Genomic DNA, 18,358 nt, shown 5'->3' on the forward strand with positions numbered 1-18,358 from the left:
AGTAACCCGTTACCACTGTCAAAACTTTTTTTCAAACAAAATGTCAACCTAAATTTTCAACTTAATGTATGTCTTAAATTTTTCATCTAAATGTATGTCTTGAATTTTTCACACAAAAAATTCAAACTTAAATGTGTCTCTGAATCTCTCAATTCAGAATACCCGTCTGGAACAGGCAATTTCCCAGTGGCACCATAACACCTGAACATGGTAGCGACTAGAACCGGAGCCGGAGACAGTGGAGATACAACCACCGAAGATTCGATGCAGTCAACCAGCCAGCACACGAGTCTACATTCGCCGGCTGGCCTGCACAGACCACCGGTCGAACCGACAGCAGCACGACGCAGCCACCCGCTCCACCAGCGAAACCGGGGCAACGCAGCCATCCGCCTTCACCAGCGAGCCCGCTCGACCAACGACCCTGCAACCAGCGCGCTGACCGTCAACCTGCTGCTCCACCGTCAACCTCTAGTCACGCCACTACCGCAACCAGCAACATGGCCAACTTACCGGCTCCAGCCGTCAGCTACACCGGCAACCTCAGCCAGCTGACCAGCATAGCGACCCTGCTACCGTTCTTCCGTGGCAAGCTCCATGAAGACCCCATCACCTTCATGCGACAGTGCACCGAGCTGCTACAGGGTCACCACATTCCCAGCTATACCTGGTCATGCTTCTAAAAGCGCAACTACAGACGACGCCGCCGCCTGTTGGAGAGACTACGGGGAATTCGTCACTACCTGGAACAGTCCGTGACCGACTTCAGGCCCGTTTCTCGGGAGCCCATAAAATCGCAGCCGCTCACACAGAATTTTATGGCACCACCCACAAACCGAACCAGCCAGTGGAGCGATTCATCCGTCAGAAGCTCCAACTACAGCAGCGCTTAGGAACCAACCTGGCTGAAGATGAGTATCGCCCTGCTCATCGGTCAGCTGAGTTCCGAGCTTCGCACCCTAGTTCGAGCTGCTCGTCCCACGAACTATGAAGAGCTGATCATGATCGCCAACGACCTGGAAACCGACCTCACAGTCGACCAAAATATAGCCACCTCAACTACGGCACCCGCAGGGCCACCCCATCGAGAGCCGCCGCCGAGGTTCAACTACAACCTGCTTCCTCAGTGTCATTACTGCCCCCAAGCATATTCATCGCAACTGCCCAGAACTCGCGAAGAACGCAGGAAATGGCGATACTGGAGAGACTCGGACTCCACCCCTCCAGCACGGAAAGTAGGAGTCCACTACACTACGATGAGGTGCAAGACCCGCAGCGCCAGCCTCGCAGTCACCAACCAACTACAAGCGATAACCGTCACCAACCGGCAGCCAGTCATTCCTGGTCACGCCACCGTGGATCCTGCCAGCGTCACCAAGCCTCCTTCCAATGTCACCGAGACCCCTCGCTCTTCTCGGCTGACGGAGACTCTCCACGGTACCTAGCAGCCGCACCTCCACGGGCTATCAAGAATGACCCAGTACCAGTCGTCACCCGGGTCACCGTCTCACAACCGCAACCGCGTCCGGCATACCCTCTCGTGTCAACCACCCAGCCGTCACTCATGACCGTCTCACTCACAACGATCGATCGCCTACCCGTCACACCACCATAGACCCTGCTAGCGTCGCTAAGTCTCCTTCCAATGTCACCAAAGACCCCTTGCTCTTCCCGGCTGACAGAGACTCTCCACAGCACCCAGCAGCCGCGCCTCTACTGGCCCGCGAGAGCACAGCATCACCAGCCAACGATGACCGCGTCATCGACCACCAGCCTGGGAAGGAACATGCAACTGTGACCCACACGCACCCGCCACCTACCGGATCGCTGTCATGGACGGAGTCACCAACACTGCCCTCGCCGCAGTCGACGACCAGGTCACCAACGCTGACCCAGCCGCATTCAGCCACCAGGTCACCAACACTGCCCCAGCCGCAGTCAGCCACCAGGTCACCAACACTGACCCAGCCGCCGTCAACCAGCCGGTCACCAACACTGCCCCAGCCGCAGTCAGCCACCAGGTCACCAACACTGCCCTGGCCGCAGTCACCGACAAGGTCACCAACACTGCTGCCCCAGTAGTCAACAACCACATCACCAGCCCTCCGCCCAGCCAAGCACCGAACCTAGCCGTGATCCAGATAGACAGACAGACTCTACCCCGGATCCCTGTCATCCTCGCGGGTAAACAACTACACGCTCTACTCGATTCAGCCGCAATCTAGCCTGCCTTGTCCCTTTTAGCAATACCATTGCTAATCAAACACTGCCATTATAACGTGGACCTCACTGTAGAACTGGACGGGATTCACGTGGATGAAAAAACGGTAGCAGATACAGGTTTATAGATGTAATATTAAATGTTCATCCTCGTTTAAAATAATCAATTATATTTTATTAAGCAAGAAACTATATTTTTTATAAATTTTAATAGTAATGAATTCACATAATTAAGATGAAATATTTTGTTAATTATTAATAGATTCTACATTGTTAAAAGACGATCTGGCAACAAAGAAAAGCAAGAAATATATAGCTCTATTTTCTTTGTTGAATGATAGACAAGGATAACAATACCATTGCTAATCAAACACTGCCATTATAACGTGGACCTTACTAGCATAAAATTTCTTCTGTTCCTAAATTGTGTCCAATAAAATGTTCAAAGTAGGGCTAAGTTCAAACCACAACAATTTTCTCTTCAAAAATATATAACTGTAATGCACTATATAATTCTGATTTTGAATTTTGATAGATTGATAGAAAAAGGCAAATGATAAATTATAAACACAAACTCTTGAAATATTCAGTAGTGAGGTCCACGTTATAATGGCAGTGGTTGATTAGCAATGGTATTGCTATCCTTGTCTATCATTCAACAATGCGGATAGTGCTATCCCTTTCTCGCTTTGCTCTGTTGCCAGATCGTCTTTTAACAATGTGGAATTAATAATTAATCAATTATCCTTGTCTATCATTGAAAAAAGCATATAATAAATATAATTGATTATTTTAAACGAGAATGAACAGTTAATATTACATCAATAAACCTGTATCAGCTACCATCTATAGAAGGCATTGACAAGACAGAGGATCGGCAACGTTGCTCTGCTATCTTTCTCCACTGCCATTATTAAACACTGCCATATAGACAATTATGTAGGTACCGTAGTGTTTTCGTGATATAATAAATAAATCCTTTTCTATTCTATTCAACAAAGCAAAACCAAACTCAAAAAGAAAGAAAACATTGAGTTGAAACATACTTGTCTTCCTAGACATAGAAAAATAACAGGAGAAAATTGATGGAAAACGTACTGTTTCACAAGCCATTTCTGAACAAAAGGAATTTTCAAGAGACGCTTTTTGGTTCGTAATGGATGTCTGGGATTACAATTGTAGAGCAGCTCAGACAGATAGTCAATTCCGTTGTAGGTCAACCGTTGACTCTGAAAACAAATTATTTGCAAATTTAACTCAGAGACTTGCTAAACGATAATAATATTCATGCAATATTATACATAGGTTTTGCTAAAAAGATAATAATATTCAAACAAAATGATACATCGTTATTGCTAAAAAGATAATAATATTCAAGCAAACTGATACATAGTTATTGCTAAAAATGTAATAATATTTAAGCAAAATGATGCATCGTTATTGCTAAAAATATAATTATATTTAAGCAAAATTATAAATCTTCATTCATAAAAAAATAAAAGACCTAGTCAGTAAAAACAGCAAATTTTAGAAGAAAGAGTGTTTTGGCTTGAGCTTATACAGATGAGTTGGCGAAAATTATGGAAACAGCTTAATATTTTTGTTCTACAAGTCAAATTTGACGATAGGTCTGAATGGGGATCTTATTCAGACCTCTTTTTTTTGGAGAATCATCGATTATAATTTTTTCGATGATTCAATTATTTGCACCAATGTCACTTACCACATCATATACCATCTATTCCTTTTTAACAACATATCCTTCTCCTCCCCGTTCTACTGTTTCTTCTCTCTCTTATTTACATACATTATCATTTTTGTTCTCTTTGTGTCAGTCAGTATATTGCAGTCAGTTTTCATCTATTCTAAAAAATTCTGACTGCTAGTCGTTCTTTTTAATAGCAAAGAGTGATTGTGATTTTTTATTATAGTATCTTTATAAGGAATCAAACAAAATTTAAAAATCATTACTCACGTAAAAACTGTCAAAAGCTTTGGTTTTTTCAAGAACTTCCAACAAGCACTGAAGAAGAATTGGGAATACTTCTTTATTCAAATAATTTAGCTCATCGTCTGTTGACAGGTTGATTGTGATGCATTAGCATACTTAGAATAGAATGGAATACATTTTATTGATCAACAAATATATAGCATATACATGAATCTCGTCACGTCGGTCAGGTACAAAGGAAAATGATAGACATTTACATAGATGAAGTAGCTCAGATACAATATAAAACAATGTCAGATAACATGAAACAGCTTCCTTACTAATTTATTTATTCGAAAAAACAAACAATTAATTAAAAAACGTTATCAGAATGTTTTACAACAAGGTATAAATATAATATATTAACAATTACCGTAATAATTATTCAATCCCAATTATAAAAATTTATTATTGATCATTGAAAAATATTTTTTCTTGACGATATAATTGATTATTCTAAACAAAAAAGAACAGTTAATATCACATCATTATATTGGATTTCTTGATTAATGCTACATAAGAATATTGCTTACCGTACTCAAGTCTCTTTATAAGGCCGTCAAAAAATTATAAAAGTGAAAATTTAAAGAAGAAAAATGTAGAATTCTCTTCAATTATCATTTCAAAAACAGAGCATTTTAGAAGCCATATGTTTACTGGATTTTTTTCTTTATTTTGATCTGAGAAAACACCCCACAAAGTTTTTCCGATTTGGTCTATGTATTTTGGAAACACTCTCTATAAATCATACTTCAGCTCTGTATGGAATAACATTCAATATAATAGAATTGAAAATAATGTAATGAAATATAATTATAAATTATAATTTTATGAATGCAAAAAGATGAAAAAAATAGTTAACTTACGTTGTGAAGATGAATCCTTCCTTCGACGAGAATCACTTATAATATTGAATAATTTCAAATTTTCTGAAAAATAATAAAACTTTTAATACCGGTACAAATTATCGATAAAATATTGTAAGCAAGATATAGAACGCCTCCACCAAATATGTAAGCAATATGTGGACGGCGGGAGAAGCCTCCACACCAAATATGTAAGCACGATATATGCCTTCACCAAATATGTAAGGGTGCGAAAATGAAAACAAAAACACAAGAAAAGATCGTACAGGTTTTTGATATTTAAAACAAAACAATAAATTATTTATTACAAAATTATAATTATAATTAGAAATTACGAAATAATAATAAACAGATGAATATTTCAAGGGCTACTCGCTTTGCTGCTAGTGAAGATTCATTTGTTGTGGTTATGAAAAATTTAAAACAATGACTCAGTAGTCACCTACCTTTATGAAAATGGCTTCCCAATTTGGCATCCACTGGTTGAAACGCGACGTTAAGCATTAATTAAAATAAATTTTACTTTAAATAGTTAACTGAACCTCCTAAAAATAAGAGTAACTAGACTCAAATTATGTTTGAATAAGAACTAACTTTAGACAAATTACTATACTATAGAGAGGTCCACGTTATAATGGCAGTAAAGAAAATAGAAAGAAAAATACAAATCTCAGTACCTACCCTTTTTGAAGTAGCCCTATACAGAAAAGAGATATATAATGGCAGTGTTTGATATTATTGCTATCCTTGTCTATCATTCAACAAAGCGGATAGCACTATATCTCTTTCTTGCTTTGTTCTGCTGCCAGATCGTCTTTTAACAATGTAGAATTAATAATATTAATTAACAAAATTTATTTTAATTATGAAAATTCATTATAAAGTTATTGAAAATATAATTTCTTGGCCTCACTATATAGCATGTAACCTATGCTTTGCAATGAGGTAAATTTGGTGTTGTAGGCTCAACATGCAATATTTATCTTCTTATTAGGTCAAGAAAACTTAAAAAACAGAATAATTATTCACTATTTTGTTTAAAATTACATGGATAATCTTTATAAGAGTTGAAAAATTCCAGCAAAAGAAAAAAATAATTATTCGTCTCGAACCCACAATCGAATAAGCTTTAATTATGTAAACTTCGAATTACAAATTGAATAAATTTGTTTCAATTATTACATTAGAATTAATTGATTAATAGCAGTAAAAATAAACTTATGTCCATCCTCGGAAAATTCATAATCTTTATGCAAAATTGCAAGCTAATCAGTTCAGACGTGATGGTGCGCCATTCGTGTATATCCCATCCCGTACATATGTATGACTATTCTTTCCTTTATAATATTATAGATAAATTAGCAGCTAGATCTTGATAGAATTATAATAGACGAATAATAATATAGAACAAATGAGATAGAATTGTATCAACTCAACTTTTTCTGAGATTCTAAAGCCTTTTAACATCATATTACATTTTTAAATCAATAATAGATGAATAGCTTTAGTATTTGATTGATAAGTGTACTTTTCAGAGGAATAAACTTATCTTATAAATCAGTATCCTAAATACCACTCTTGAATTTTCTTGAATAAGAAAGTTCATTATTACCTATTCTATTAAAAATTCAACCTTTTGAATTGAAAAAACACAAGTATTAATTTTGTAAAGTACTTTATTGACAAGCGTTTTCATATATTACCAACATTATTCATATTTATTTACTAGATAAAAACATTACAATATTGTAAAGAATAAACAATATAAATATGAATAATATTATGGGGAAAATACTAAACAAAGTCATTATTATAACAATAATTTTTTTAAATAATATACCCAATAGAATGTTCCGTTCACAGCCACACCACCGTTATAATTTTTTTATTTGTATAAAGTGTATCTAAATAATATATATAATAAACATTTAAAAAATACAACAAAATATAAATAACTTGAGGTCGTACTAAGAACTATTTTAAGAATTTGTCATGGTTGAATAAAAATGTAACCTTATAGGTTGCTTTTAGTGGAAAATAATAATATAACTGCATGAAGGTAATCGGCAAACACGCTACTGGAATATTGTTGATTGATTAACAGGAATGTGATTGGCTAAGGAAGCTTGAAATATCGTTTATAAATACGGCCTTAATCTCTGCTGAAGCTCAAGTTTTTACTAAATATGCAAATATATCATTCAAATCGATATTTAAGAGTAATAAACATAGTTGATTATCCTCAATACATGTCCTCTATTTATAAAGAATATTTTTATATAACATAAAATATAATTTCATACATTGTATCTATATAATGAGACTTTTTAAAGACTTTTCATTTCTTTCAATATTTGTATAAAACATTGCATTTTTAATTGGTCTACTTGTATTATGTGTTAAGAGAGCAATTATGGGATATTATCCTTGTGCTCTCTTATGTATCTCAAATAAATAAATAATTATTCTATGTAATATCTTGTATCTGAATAATTTACAATACACCTTATATTATCTGAATAATATTCTATCCGCCTAATAAAAAATATGGAATGTATTCAATTAACATAGTTTGGTTTGTTCATTACCATACTAAAGTTTCATAAAATAGTTTTCAAATATCGTGGTAGATGTCATTTTTAGGTGACACATAGACCTATGCATGCTAACATGCTACCATATTAGATGAATAGAAGGTACTGAAGATTTGATCAAAGTGTTATATCACGGAATAAAAAATCTAGTATAGCAGTATGGAAGTTTTCTCTGGTTGTACAACATATTCTGAATTTATATGGTTGTGTAGATCAGCAGATTAATGCAAATAAATAACAATTCTGAAGATGTTGAATAAGAAAGTAGAATAATTACATAAATCGAAGAGAATCTTTTTTTGTTGAGCGTGATGTCCACATGAACTTCATTCAGGCTTGTGCGTAGGTAAAGAAAAGGATTGTGATCTTAAGATATGCAGAATATGAATAGAATATTGAAACATATTATATATAAACATAGATATATTGAATATTTCTAAGTATCAATAAATCTGTGGTTTTTTTGACAATTTCTTAGTCTTTTTCATTCAATATGAATAATTACCACAATATCAACTTATCAACTACACAAAAAATGAATAGAATATAGAACAGATACTCGTAATTGTATTTATTAATATGATAAATAATATTGTGCATCGAATCCATTTAGCTTTGGTAAACCTACAGTTTCCAGTTTTAAAAGTTGGGAAGCGACTTTTGGACTCATAAATATATAGAGAAGTCTGCACTTGATGTGGTCACCCTTACAACAGGAGTTACAAGGTTATGCATCTCAACTTATCTAAAGCCTCCGGCACACAGGGACAACAGTGATGAACACTGAATTCAATTCATTCAAATAGCTCTGGTAAACCTACAGTTTCGAGTGGGTTCCGAACCAGAGGGAGCGACTTTTGGACGCATAAATGATATATAGAGAAGTCTGCACTTGATGTTGTCAACCTTACAACAGGAGTTACAAGCTTATGAATCTTAACTTATCTAAAGCCTACGGCACACAGGTCAATAAAGACGACCACTAGAGGCCGCCTTTAGTGGTAAACGCCACTACACAGGGACAGTAGAAGGTATTTTACTAGCCACCACTAGTGGCCAGTTCTACTGGACGTCATTATTGTCCCTGTGCGCAGGACGTTAATCGAGAGCTTATCAGCGCGACCTTGGAGAAAGTGAGAAAGGTATTGAAATATAAAATGGAAGTGGTATCCCCAAGATTAACCACTTCCAGTTTATCTGCCAACATCCTTCAATAATTTAAAAGAATCTTATTCTTACTCCAATACAATTTATATCACTCGAATTATAAATCTTCTGAATTTGAACTACTGTATTCAAATTGTAGATTAATCAAAATATCGAACAATCGAGCTCATGATCTTCATTCAAGACTATTCAAATCAATTTTCAATAACATCCAGCTCATAACCTACACTTTCAAAATCAATAAAAACTCTATTCAAGTTTATAAATTCTCGCACACAGGCAGTAATGCCTCTGCGAGAGTATATATTTCTTATTATACACCGTGATTCAAAAAGAATACCACAACTTTGAAAATTGATAACTCTGCAAAAAATAAACGGAGAGTAAATCACTATCAGTCATAGATTTGAGGAAGCTCTGAAGTTTGTTTAGTTGCTTATTTAGTCCCATTGGCACTCATCTGTCCGTGCCTATTTGTATGAAAACTATCCGAGGCAATGGATCGGCTGCTAAACAGCTCGAAACAGAGCACTTCATCACTGGCCTCCAAGAAGCCCTGACCTCACCCCCTGAGATTTTTTTATGGGGTTAAGTTGAAGATAAGGTGTATCGACCGCCTCTACCAGTTAACATTGAGCAGCTCAAACAAGAAATAACAGCAGCTATACAAACTGTTACGCCCGATATGCGACTGAGGGTGTGGAACGAGTTCGTTTATCGTATTGATATCACTCGAGTGTCTGGAGGGGGTCACATTGAACATTTGTGAACTTGTTTTCTAGTGGGCAAAAACTTAATTTAATATTCTCCATTTTGATTTACAACCCAAGTTTCTATTATGTTTCCTTGATTAAATACAGATTTTCAAAGTTGTGGTATTCTTTTTGAATCACTCTGTATTGGTATAGCTGCTGTCATTTCTATGGTGCTGACATTATCATACTTTTGTTGTAAAGTGTATTTTTATTTTATGCTGTACCACCGAAAGTGCTTGTAAGATTTATGAAATAAACAACTTTGAATTGAATCGACCTACATTTCATAAATTGGAACTCAAAGACCGCATTTATGAATTTTCATCCCACTTAACAAAACCCTTACCTAAATAAATAACCTCATAGCTTACATTTTTCATTCATTAATAACTTTCAACGTTACATAGGGTGGAAACATGATTGATCGACGAAGATACATAGCTTCAAGCTATGTGAGAAAACATAAAGAACCCAATACATAACCTATAAACTTGAGTGTAGATAGGAAATGACATTGGGTAATAGGGCGAGGCAGAACATCCAAAAGGATCTCTTTGCCGATAAAAGCCTTAAAAATAAATAAATAAATAATAAATAGCTCAAAGCTTGAGAGTGTTGAATGTAATGCATTTAATTCTATGGTGATGCACTCTCATGAATATGTGCTCCACCACTCAAATGCATGCGTCACATCAAACACTCCACGGGCCAGACCATATTGGGCGTTTTTGCAGGCGCCAGCAAATCTGCCGTTCGGAGAGCTTCCTGCCCTGCCGACTCTTAAAACGCTTAATATGGTCTAGCCCTTAATCTTGAAGATCCAAGCTCCACTATGTTCCGACGTATAAAATTGGTCTACAAATTTTTGAACGATATTATTTCATTATTGATCAATATAACATAAATTCGAACTTAAATTACCTTCATCAGTTTTTATAAACCATCACAAACCCATTTATGAAACTTTTAAAAACTCCATCAACTAATCTTCTGCTAACGACGTGGTTAAATGGTGGACATTACGTTCCAAATTTCGACAAATCATCAAATAAAAAAATCATTCTATTCTATCCATTCAACCACAGGGTGTGATCACATTGAATGCGTGTATGTGCAAGTGTACATCAGAACATGCATGAACCAGAAAACTAAATCTGAAAAGTGCAATTAAAACACGTTGTGACTTGCATGTACCTACTAACACTGAATTCAACCAGAAAGTGAACGCGTTCAGTGAGAGTGTTCTTATTGTTATAGAATAGAACAATCGTATATCATCCTTATTTGAAGAGTTTGACAAATTTAAGACAGAACTTGAGTTTGTGGCCTAGGCCCGACTTAGCATTAAACACTGGTGTGCCTTTTGAATGCTTTTATAAGTTTTCTTTGTAAATAAAAATATAAATCTCAGTACCCTTTTAAATTATTTTGTCACGACATGTTTCGGCTACTAATGCCATTTTCAAGTGATAATTTAAAAGGGTACTGAGATTTATATTTTTATTTATATTAAAAGTAACACCTAGAGAAAAAAGACAAGTTTTCTCTGCTGTTGCTCTTTCCAGATTTTGTTTCTCATCTGCACGCTTGGTCATGCATAGCCAAGCGTTCACTTGCACATATATGCACCCAATGGGATCACACACATCTTAAAACCAATCTACAATAGTTTTCAAATTCTTACTCACATCCTCATTCATAAATTTTCATTCTATTCCTTATCTCAGCTCACAACTTACACTTTCTATCTATCAAAAACTCATTGACCAGAGGCGCCACTCTCTCAGGATGCTGCAAATGTACATCATGTTGTCCCTGCACAACTTTAAAGCGATAGTTCTTCACATTCTGATACAGGTACTCATGTGTGTTACGCTGTGACTCGCTGTAATCATAAGTACTGTTCGCAAACACTGTCAAAACAGGACACGAGATTCGATCCAGGAAATTCTTCTGTTGTTTGGTGGTGAAATACGGCTGGAGAGAAAGTTTCAAACGTTGGTCCGTCGATAATTTATAACCTCCGGTTCCTGTTTCCACTAGGGAACGTTTTAAAAGTATTTTCGCAGACTCTTCATCTAGTATAGAGTAACGGTTGGAGGTGATTTTTTTAACAGCTTCGTCGTAGGTGTAGATGGGAGGTACCCCTTTCTTCAGCCGCTGCTCGTGCGCCAAAAAATCCAACGCACACTGGCGGAAAGTTTGCGCCGTTTTTGTGACGTGTGTAATAGTTGAATAGAAAGCGTCTAACAGCACAAGTTTCTCCACCATCTCCGGGAAAGCGCCAGCGAAGTGAATGCCGATATAGGCGCCGAAACTGTGTCCAATGTAGTAGAAGCGTGTCCAGTTTAGATGGTCAACGACCCGTTTCACACAGGTGACGTAGTTGAGCAACTGTAGTGGCAAACCGGGTGGATAGTGGGACGAGCGACCGTGGCCAGGTAGATCGATGCAGACGTAGAAATAGTCGGAGGACATCAGGGGGAGTAGACGGTCGAAAGAGCCGGCGTTGTCCTGTATGCCGTGCACGACTAGAATGGGCTGACCGGCGGGGTTGCCCGATGAGACGGCTGAAAAAACGCGACATAAATTTATTGATTATCTTTAAAAATGGGAGATTAACAAGACACTTATAATGGATTATTAAAAAAACAAAGTAACAAAAGTTTCATGTAATGAAACATGAAAATACAGTAAAATACTACACAGTTAAGACGCAAATAAAATAGTCCTAAAAGGTCCTTCCCTAATCGATGTGATTTAAATGATGACGCGTCCACGCTGTACAAACTACAAATTAATAATAAGACGAATAGAAATAGGATAGTGCAAGAGACAAATTATCTAGGTTTTTACTCAACGATAGTACCAGGCACTTTATTCATTTTCATTTTTCATCCCACTGACCACCTATGAAAGGGGTATAAGGATTTGTCAATTGTAATCTATGTTCTCAATCTTTGCATTTCATAATGCAAAAAGAATTCCTCACTGGAATAAGGACAAACCTGCAACAACTCCTCCCTCACCTCAATTCTAAACTTTTCACCTGTAAGAGCCTTAACGCGTGTTGGCAATGAATTATAAAGCCGAATTCCTGCACTCTTTACCCCCTCTCATACATACCAGTTCGATGAATGTCGTCTCTGAGGTTTTGTCTATATCTGGTATTGTATGAGTGGAACAACTCTCCTGTATTGAACCTATCTTTATTCTTATCAATAAAACAAAGAGCCTCCAAAATATATACACCTAGTAGTGGGAGAATCTTTAACTTTTTGAAATAATCTCTACAACTTGCTCTGATAGATTCACCCACCATCACTCTAACTGCCCACTTTTAAATCCTAAATATATGTATTGCATGAGTTGAATTGCCCCAAAATATAACATCGTATGAAAGAAGAGAATAGAACACAGCAAAATAAACACTTCTAAGCGTTCCTGCATCTAGCAATTTCTTCACAGTTCTAATTCTACATTGAGGCCCACTCAATATAATGGGGCCCACTTGAAAATTTCAGTATATGATTAACATTAGAATAGAATAGAATAGAATAGAATTTTATTGGTCATAAAATATTCACATGAATACATGGACTTCGTCAATTTTTTAACACTAAAGTAAGTCAAAACAAACACAAAAACACTAAGATCAGTCAGTATCAGAACAATAAAATAACACATGAATCACATAAAACGATTCCAATCTATTCTAAAATAGTCATGTACGGTGTACAAACATTCATCAATTAACACTGCTTTCAATACTTTTTTAAATTGTGTGCATGTGAGTTCCTTCAAGTGGTCAGGTGTGGAGTTATATAATTTGATAGATGTGAAGTGCCAGTTTCTTTGTGATTTAGTGTGACTGTACAATGGAATTCTAAGTTTGTGTCTATTTCTTGTATTTAAACTATGGAAGCTATTAGAATCATACTTATTCAAATTGCCTCGTACATAACATAATATTTTTAAGACATATAACGACGGCAACGTCAGGATACCTAAGTGAATGAAATAAGGTCTACAATGTGCATTATATGGTAGCTTGCATATTATTCTTATTGCTTTCTTTTGAAGAACAAAAATTGATTTGGCGTTTACACTGTTTGCCCAAAGCATTATTCCGTAAGAAAGGAGACTCTGGATGTGTGCATAGTAAATATTCACTAGTACAGACACATCCACAGTTACACATAGTCTCCGTAACATATACAATCCTTTAGCCATCCTACCTGATAAATAGTCAATGTGTGCATCCCACGACAGACAAGGGTCAATAAAAACACCTAAAAACTTCAATGGAGTCTTACCCTTAACATTCTTGAATTTAAAATTAATGTCAGCGGTTTTACTATCATTGAGAGAAAGATTATTTGCTGCACACCAATCTTTTAGAACCAAATAACTTTGATTCCTCTCACTTTCAAGATCATGCTTAGAGGGGCAATTTATTTTTAAGCCAAAATCATCTGCAAATAGGTACCCATCTTTACTATTGCTATCCATATTTATTGGCAAATCATTTATATAAATATTAAATAGAATGGGTCCTAAGATAGAGCCTTGAGGCACGCCGTAATCAACTAGTCTACCATTGGACAGGACGCCATCTTTGTAAACAAATTGATTCCTGCTACTTAAATAGGACAATACAAGTTGAACTGCACTTCGAGTAAAACCATAAAAATTTAGTTTGTCACCTAAAATCTTGTGCTGCACAGTATCAAAGGCTTTGGAAAAATCGTATGACCTTAGACCAACAGAATCACCACTCTCTAGGTTGCTAATTACACCACTAACCACATTAAGTATGGGATCATTAGTACTTCTTCCAGACCGGAAACCAAATTGTTTTTCAGAGAAAATGTTGTTGGACTCAAAATAGATTGACATTTGTTCATACATTAGAGTCTCAAATACCTTTGAAAATACAGGAACAATAGCAATCGGTCTGAAATTACCTTTCTCTTTCCTTGATCCCTTCTTATGAAGAGGTAAAACTTTAACATTTTTTAGCTCCTCTGGATAAGTGCCAGTAGCAACAACACATTCATTGAACAAGTATGCCAACACTTCACATATATTAACAGCTGCTATTTTCAAGATTAAAGCATTCAAACCATAAATATCCAGACACTTACTATTACTCAATTTTAAAATAGTGTCAAATACTTTCTCTACAGTTACAGGCTTAAATGAAAAATGTACACTAGGCTGTTGCAATTTGCTAAAATAGAAAGTTGAATCATTAATACTGACAGGTATATCTCTGCTTATCAGAGAAACAGAATCCACAAAAAAGTCATTGAATTCATCAGAAGTGACATCAACAGGAGTCTGGGATCTGGCCGCATTATTAGCACTGCCGGTGAGACCATTAACAATTCTCCACACTGTTTTATTCTTATTGGTGGATCTACTTATGATTTTATTATGATATTCAATTCTTGTCTTTTTAGTTTCTATCCTGTATGATTTTCTAGCCTCTTTATATGTGGTGAGAATTTCTGGTGTTCTGTAAGTTTTATATAAATGATACAGCCCATCACATTTAACTTTTAATTTTTAAGATTGTCATTATACCACTCGTTATTTGGCTTGACTTTGTGGGAACGTACATTTTTTAATTGGAACGCACCATTTACAGCCCCCATGAATAATTCAAAAAATTTTCTATATCTATCCTTAATATCTATTATAGAGTAAACGTCAATCCAGTTAATGGAATTCAAATGACCATGAAAAACTCTTACGTTATCATCACTGATTAACCTAAACTTAGTCCTATTAACAATACTATTGGTACTTCTACCATACTGTTGATAAAATTAAATCTCAAAAATACAGCGTCATGATCAGATAAAAGCATATGAATTATCTCAGAAGTCCATACACTATTGTGGACATCAGTCAAAATATTATCTATACAAGTTCCATCAGAAATGCCATCCAGACCAGGTCTAGTAATACCCTTTACAGTCATATCTAATCCGAAACATTCAAATAAATTCAATAAATCTTTTTTAAAATAATCGTTACCAATAAAATTCACATTAAAATCACCACATATGACTAGATTGTATCCATTTTTAAACACTGAACTCAACACATTATAAAGACAAGATAAAAAGTTTTTAAAATAATTAATATTTCTATTATATGGTCTATAGACAGACAAGATTATAATTTTGTCCCTAATAATTTCTACTGCTGAAATTTCACATACCATTTCAATTGACATGACTTTGATATGTTCAAGTTCCCTGAATTCCAAATGATCAGCAACAAAAATAGCTGCACCACCCTAGACTGATTTACTCGGCAAAAAACCGAGGCAGTTTTAAAGCCTGGCAGATAAGTGAATTCCAAATCTGTATCCTTTATCCAATGCTCAGCAACTGTAAGTACATTAATATTGTATTTTTTGCAAATTAAGGCTAGATAATCAAATTTTTTACACATACCCTGAATATTCCAAAATAAGCAATTAAGTTTGTCTTTGCTAAAATCATTGTTGAAGCCATTTTCACACGGTGATTCATATGTTTGACAATCCACAACCACACCAGTATCAGGCACCCTGTCAATAGAATAGTTTTGAAATTCATCCCTGAGTCGTAAATTTTCAGCAGAGGAAATATCTTTGTCAAAAGCTAATAGTTTAAATTATCAGTAATCGGAGAATTGAGAGCGACAAGAGGATTGTCCACGGTAATAGAATCAACTGGAAGTTCATTCTGTACAGGTTGGTCATCAATTGAAATGTGAACCGGCGTCCTCTTGGATGATGGAAGGGGCACAGCAGGATGGGGTTGTATGATAGGAGAACTGATCACGCAGGAATTAGCTTCCTTCACTGTCACTTCAGTACTTAAGGATGCATGACCATCTCCAACAAAGTCTCTCACATATCCTGCCAGGTGGTTGCCCAGAATTCGTTTCCCTCGCCGACCAAGGTGAAGACCGTGCCTTGTAAAATGAGATCTACCCAGGAACTTGTTGATATCCCTATAGTGGATGCTGAGACTCCCTGTATATCCTTCCACCGCTCTTGATAAGTAGGAGTTGGCATAGCAAATATTATCATTAAGAACAGGATAATCATGTCTGTAGGGCACACCGCAAACCAGGACATTGGTCCTCAAATCAACCTCAGTAAGACATCTCATTCCTTGATCCAAAGTCAACTGGAAGGGTTCATCACGATGTAGGTCATTTGTCCCCGCCAATATGATAACACAATCATTTTCTGTGAAATCCTTGACTAAGCCAAGACCATCCTGGATAACGTGCTTCAGCTTTGCACCTGGTTTAGAACAAACTAAAACTTCAAACTCCTCCCTCAGGTCGTTCATATAATTACTAAGCAGTTTCCCATGGTGATTGGTGTTTCTATCCTTGTCTATCATTTGACAAAGCTGATAGCACTATCCTTGTCTAGCTCTACAACGTTGCAAGATCGTTGTTTAACAATGTAAAAGTTTAATTAATTGACAAATTACTTATAATCAATTATGAAAATGTATTATTAAACATTGAGAAAATATTATCTTGGCGAATAAAATATAATTCATTATTTTATTCATAATATAATAAATTTTTATTAGAGTAGATAGCTCTATCCTTGTCTAACTCTCCAACGTTGCCAGATTGTTATTTGAAAATGTAAAAATTTTATTAATTGCCAAATTATTTAAAAATCAATCATGAAAATGTATTATTTAATCATTGAAAAAATATTTTCTTGGCGAATAAAATATAATTCATTATTTTAAACAAGAACAAACAGTTAATATTACATAGGATGAACCGGTTCAGCTATCCTCTATAGAAGGTAGTGAATTGCCAACGGTGTTCTTCTTTCACTGCTATTTTAACGTGACCTCACTATAGGTATTTTTTATATCTTTAAAACAATTTGAATACTTTTCTATAGTTTAATGTTACAAGTGACTTAATAGTAAGGAGTTTGTGATGGAAAGCAACAAGAAGAGTTTAAATAATTTGATTCAAAAATCAGTTAACCTGGTTAGACCAGTTGGTACTTATGACTTGAAGCATAAGATTTGTTCTATTATAAATATATAAATACAACTGTAGAAACTTAGAAAATGTAGTAGGCCTAGCCCCTAAGCTCCAAGGAAAACGCCCAAAATATTTATAATCTAGGTATAAGGAAAACAAATTTTAAACCAAAAAACAAATCAATGAATGTTTATTTCAATAAATTGATTCTTTTGTTTCAATTGATTGAAGAGTTTGATTAGAGATTATTATGTATCAACTCTACGAAAAATAATTTAAAAAGTAGAATGATAACTTTGATTTGAAAAAGCGTCCAAACACTAAAAAAAGATATTTACCGGCAATGTAGCCCCATGGAACTGGAATGTCAAATTCTTTCATTGTAAAAAACGCGATGACTACTGCAAAATTGTTTTCTCTACAGTAAAATTAATTCTTGTCTGTTGTTTACATTTGCATAAATTATCGTCCTATCAATAATTATTGACAAAATTGATGATTTGCGTCTATTCAAGATAATTAGACAGACGACGATTACTTATCAACAAAATTTTGAGGTTATCTGATTCCGGAGCAGCTGATTCTTTGCCATCTAGATCTACATCTCAATTCAGCTACATTTTCAGATAAAAGTTAGATGAATTTGAGAATTGTTTCTAGAATCATTATTCATCAAACTACACAATTTAGTAAAAATATATATTATTTCTATTCTGTATTTAATTTTTAAGTTGA

The 18,358-nt window shown here is 35.4% G+C and overlaps 2 protein-coding genes across 2 annotated transcripts in view; both read right to left on the bottom strand.

Moving 5' to 3' along the window:
• LOC111046480 (IQ domain-containing protein K) overlaps positions 1-6,785 on the bottom strand; it is a 20,658-nt gene extending 13,873 nt beyond the window's left edge. The window contains exons 1-4 of the mRNA XM_039429374.1: positions 6,780-6,785; positions 5,077-5,155; positions 4,196-4,293; positions 3,319-3,449 (exon numbers count right to left, since the gene is read on the bottom strand). Of these exons, the coding sequence (XP_039285308.1) occupies positions 3,319-3,449; positions 4,196-4,293; positions 5,077-5,155; positions 6,780-6,785 (314 nt within the window). The remainder of the gene's footprint in view (positions 1-3,318; positions 3,450-4,195; positions 4,294-5,076; positions 5,156-6,779) is intronic.
• On the bottom strand, positions 6,735-18,201 carry LOC111046491 (probable serine hydrolase). The gene is made up of 2 exons (XM_022332052.2): positions 17,962-18,201; positions 6,735-12,162 (listed from the first exon to the last, which is right to left on the bottom strand). The coding sequence occupies exons 1-2, from the start codon at positions 18,002-18,004 to the stop codon at positions 11,321-11,323; spliced, it is 885 nt and encodes a 294-aa protein (XP_022187744.2). The 5' UTR covers positions 18,005-18,201; the 3' UTR covers positions 6,735-11,320.
• Between the last annotated feature and the right edge of the window lie 157 nt (positions 18,202-18,358).

This window comes from Nilaparvata lugens, chromosome 5 (assembly GCF_014356525.2).
Source record: "Nilaparvata lugens isolate BPH chromosome 5, ASM1435652v1, whole genome shotgun sequence".
In the NCBI taxonomy this organism is placed as follows: domain Eukaryota; kingdom Metazoa; phylum Arthropoda; class Insecta; order Hemiptera; family Delphacidae; genus Nilaparvata; species Nilaparvata lugens.

Coding starts and splice junctions, on each gene's coding strand:
- LOC111046491 (XM_022332052.2), bottom strand. CDS start 18,004: ATGAAAGAATTTGACATTCCAGTTCCATGGGGCTACATTGCCG. Junction 12,163..17,961: donor TCCATGGGGCTACATTGCCG/GTAAATATCTTT, acceptor GCGTTTTTTCAG/CCGTCTCATCGGGCAACCCC.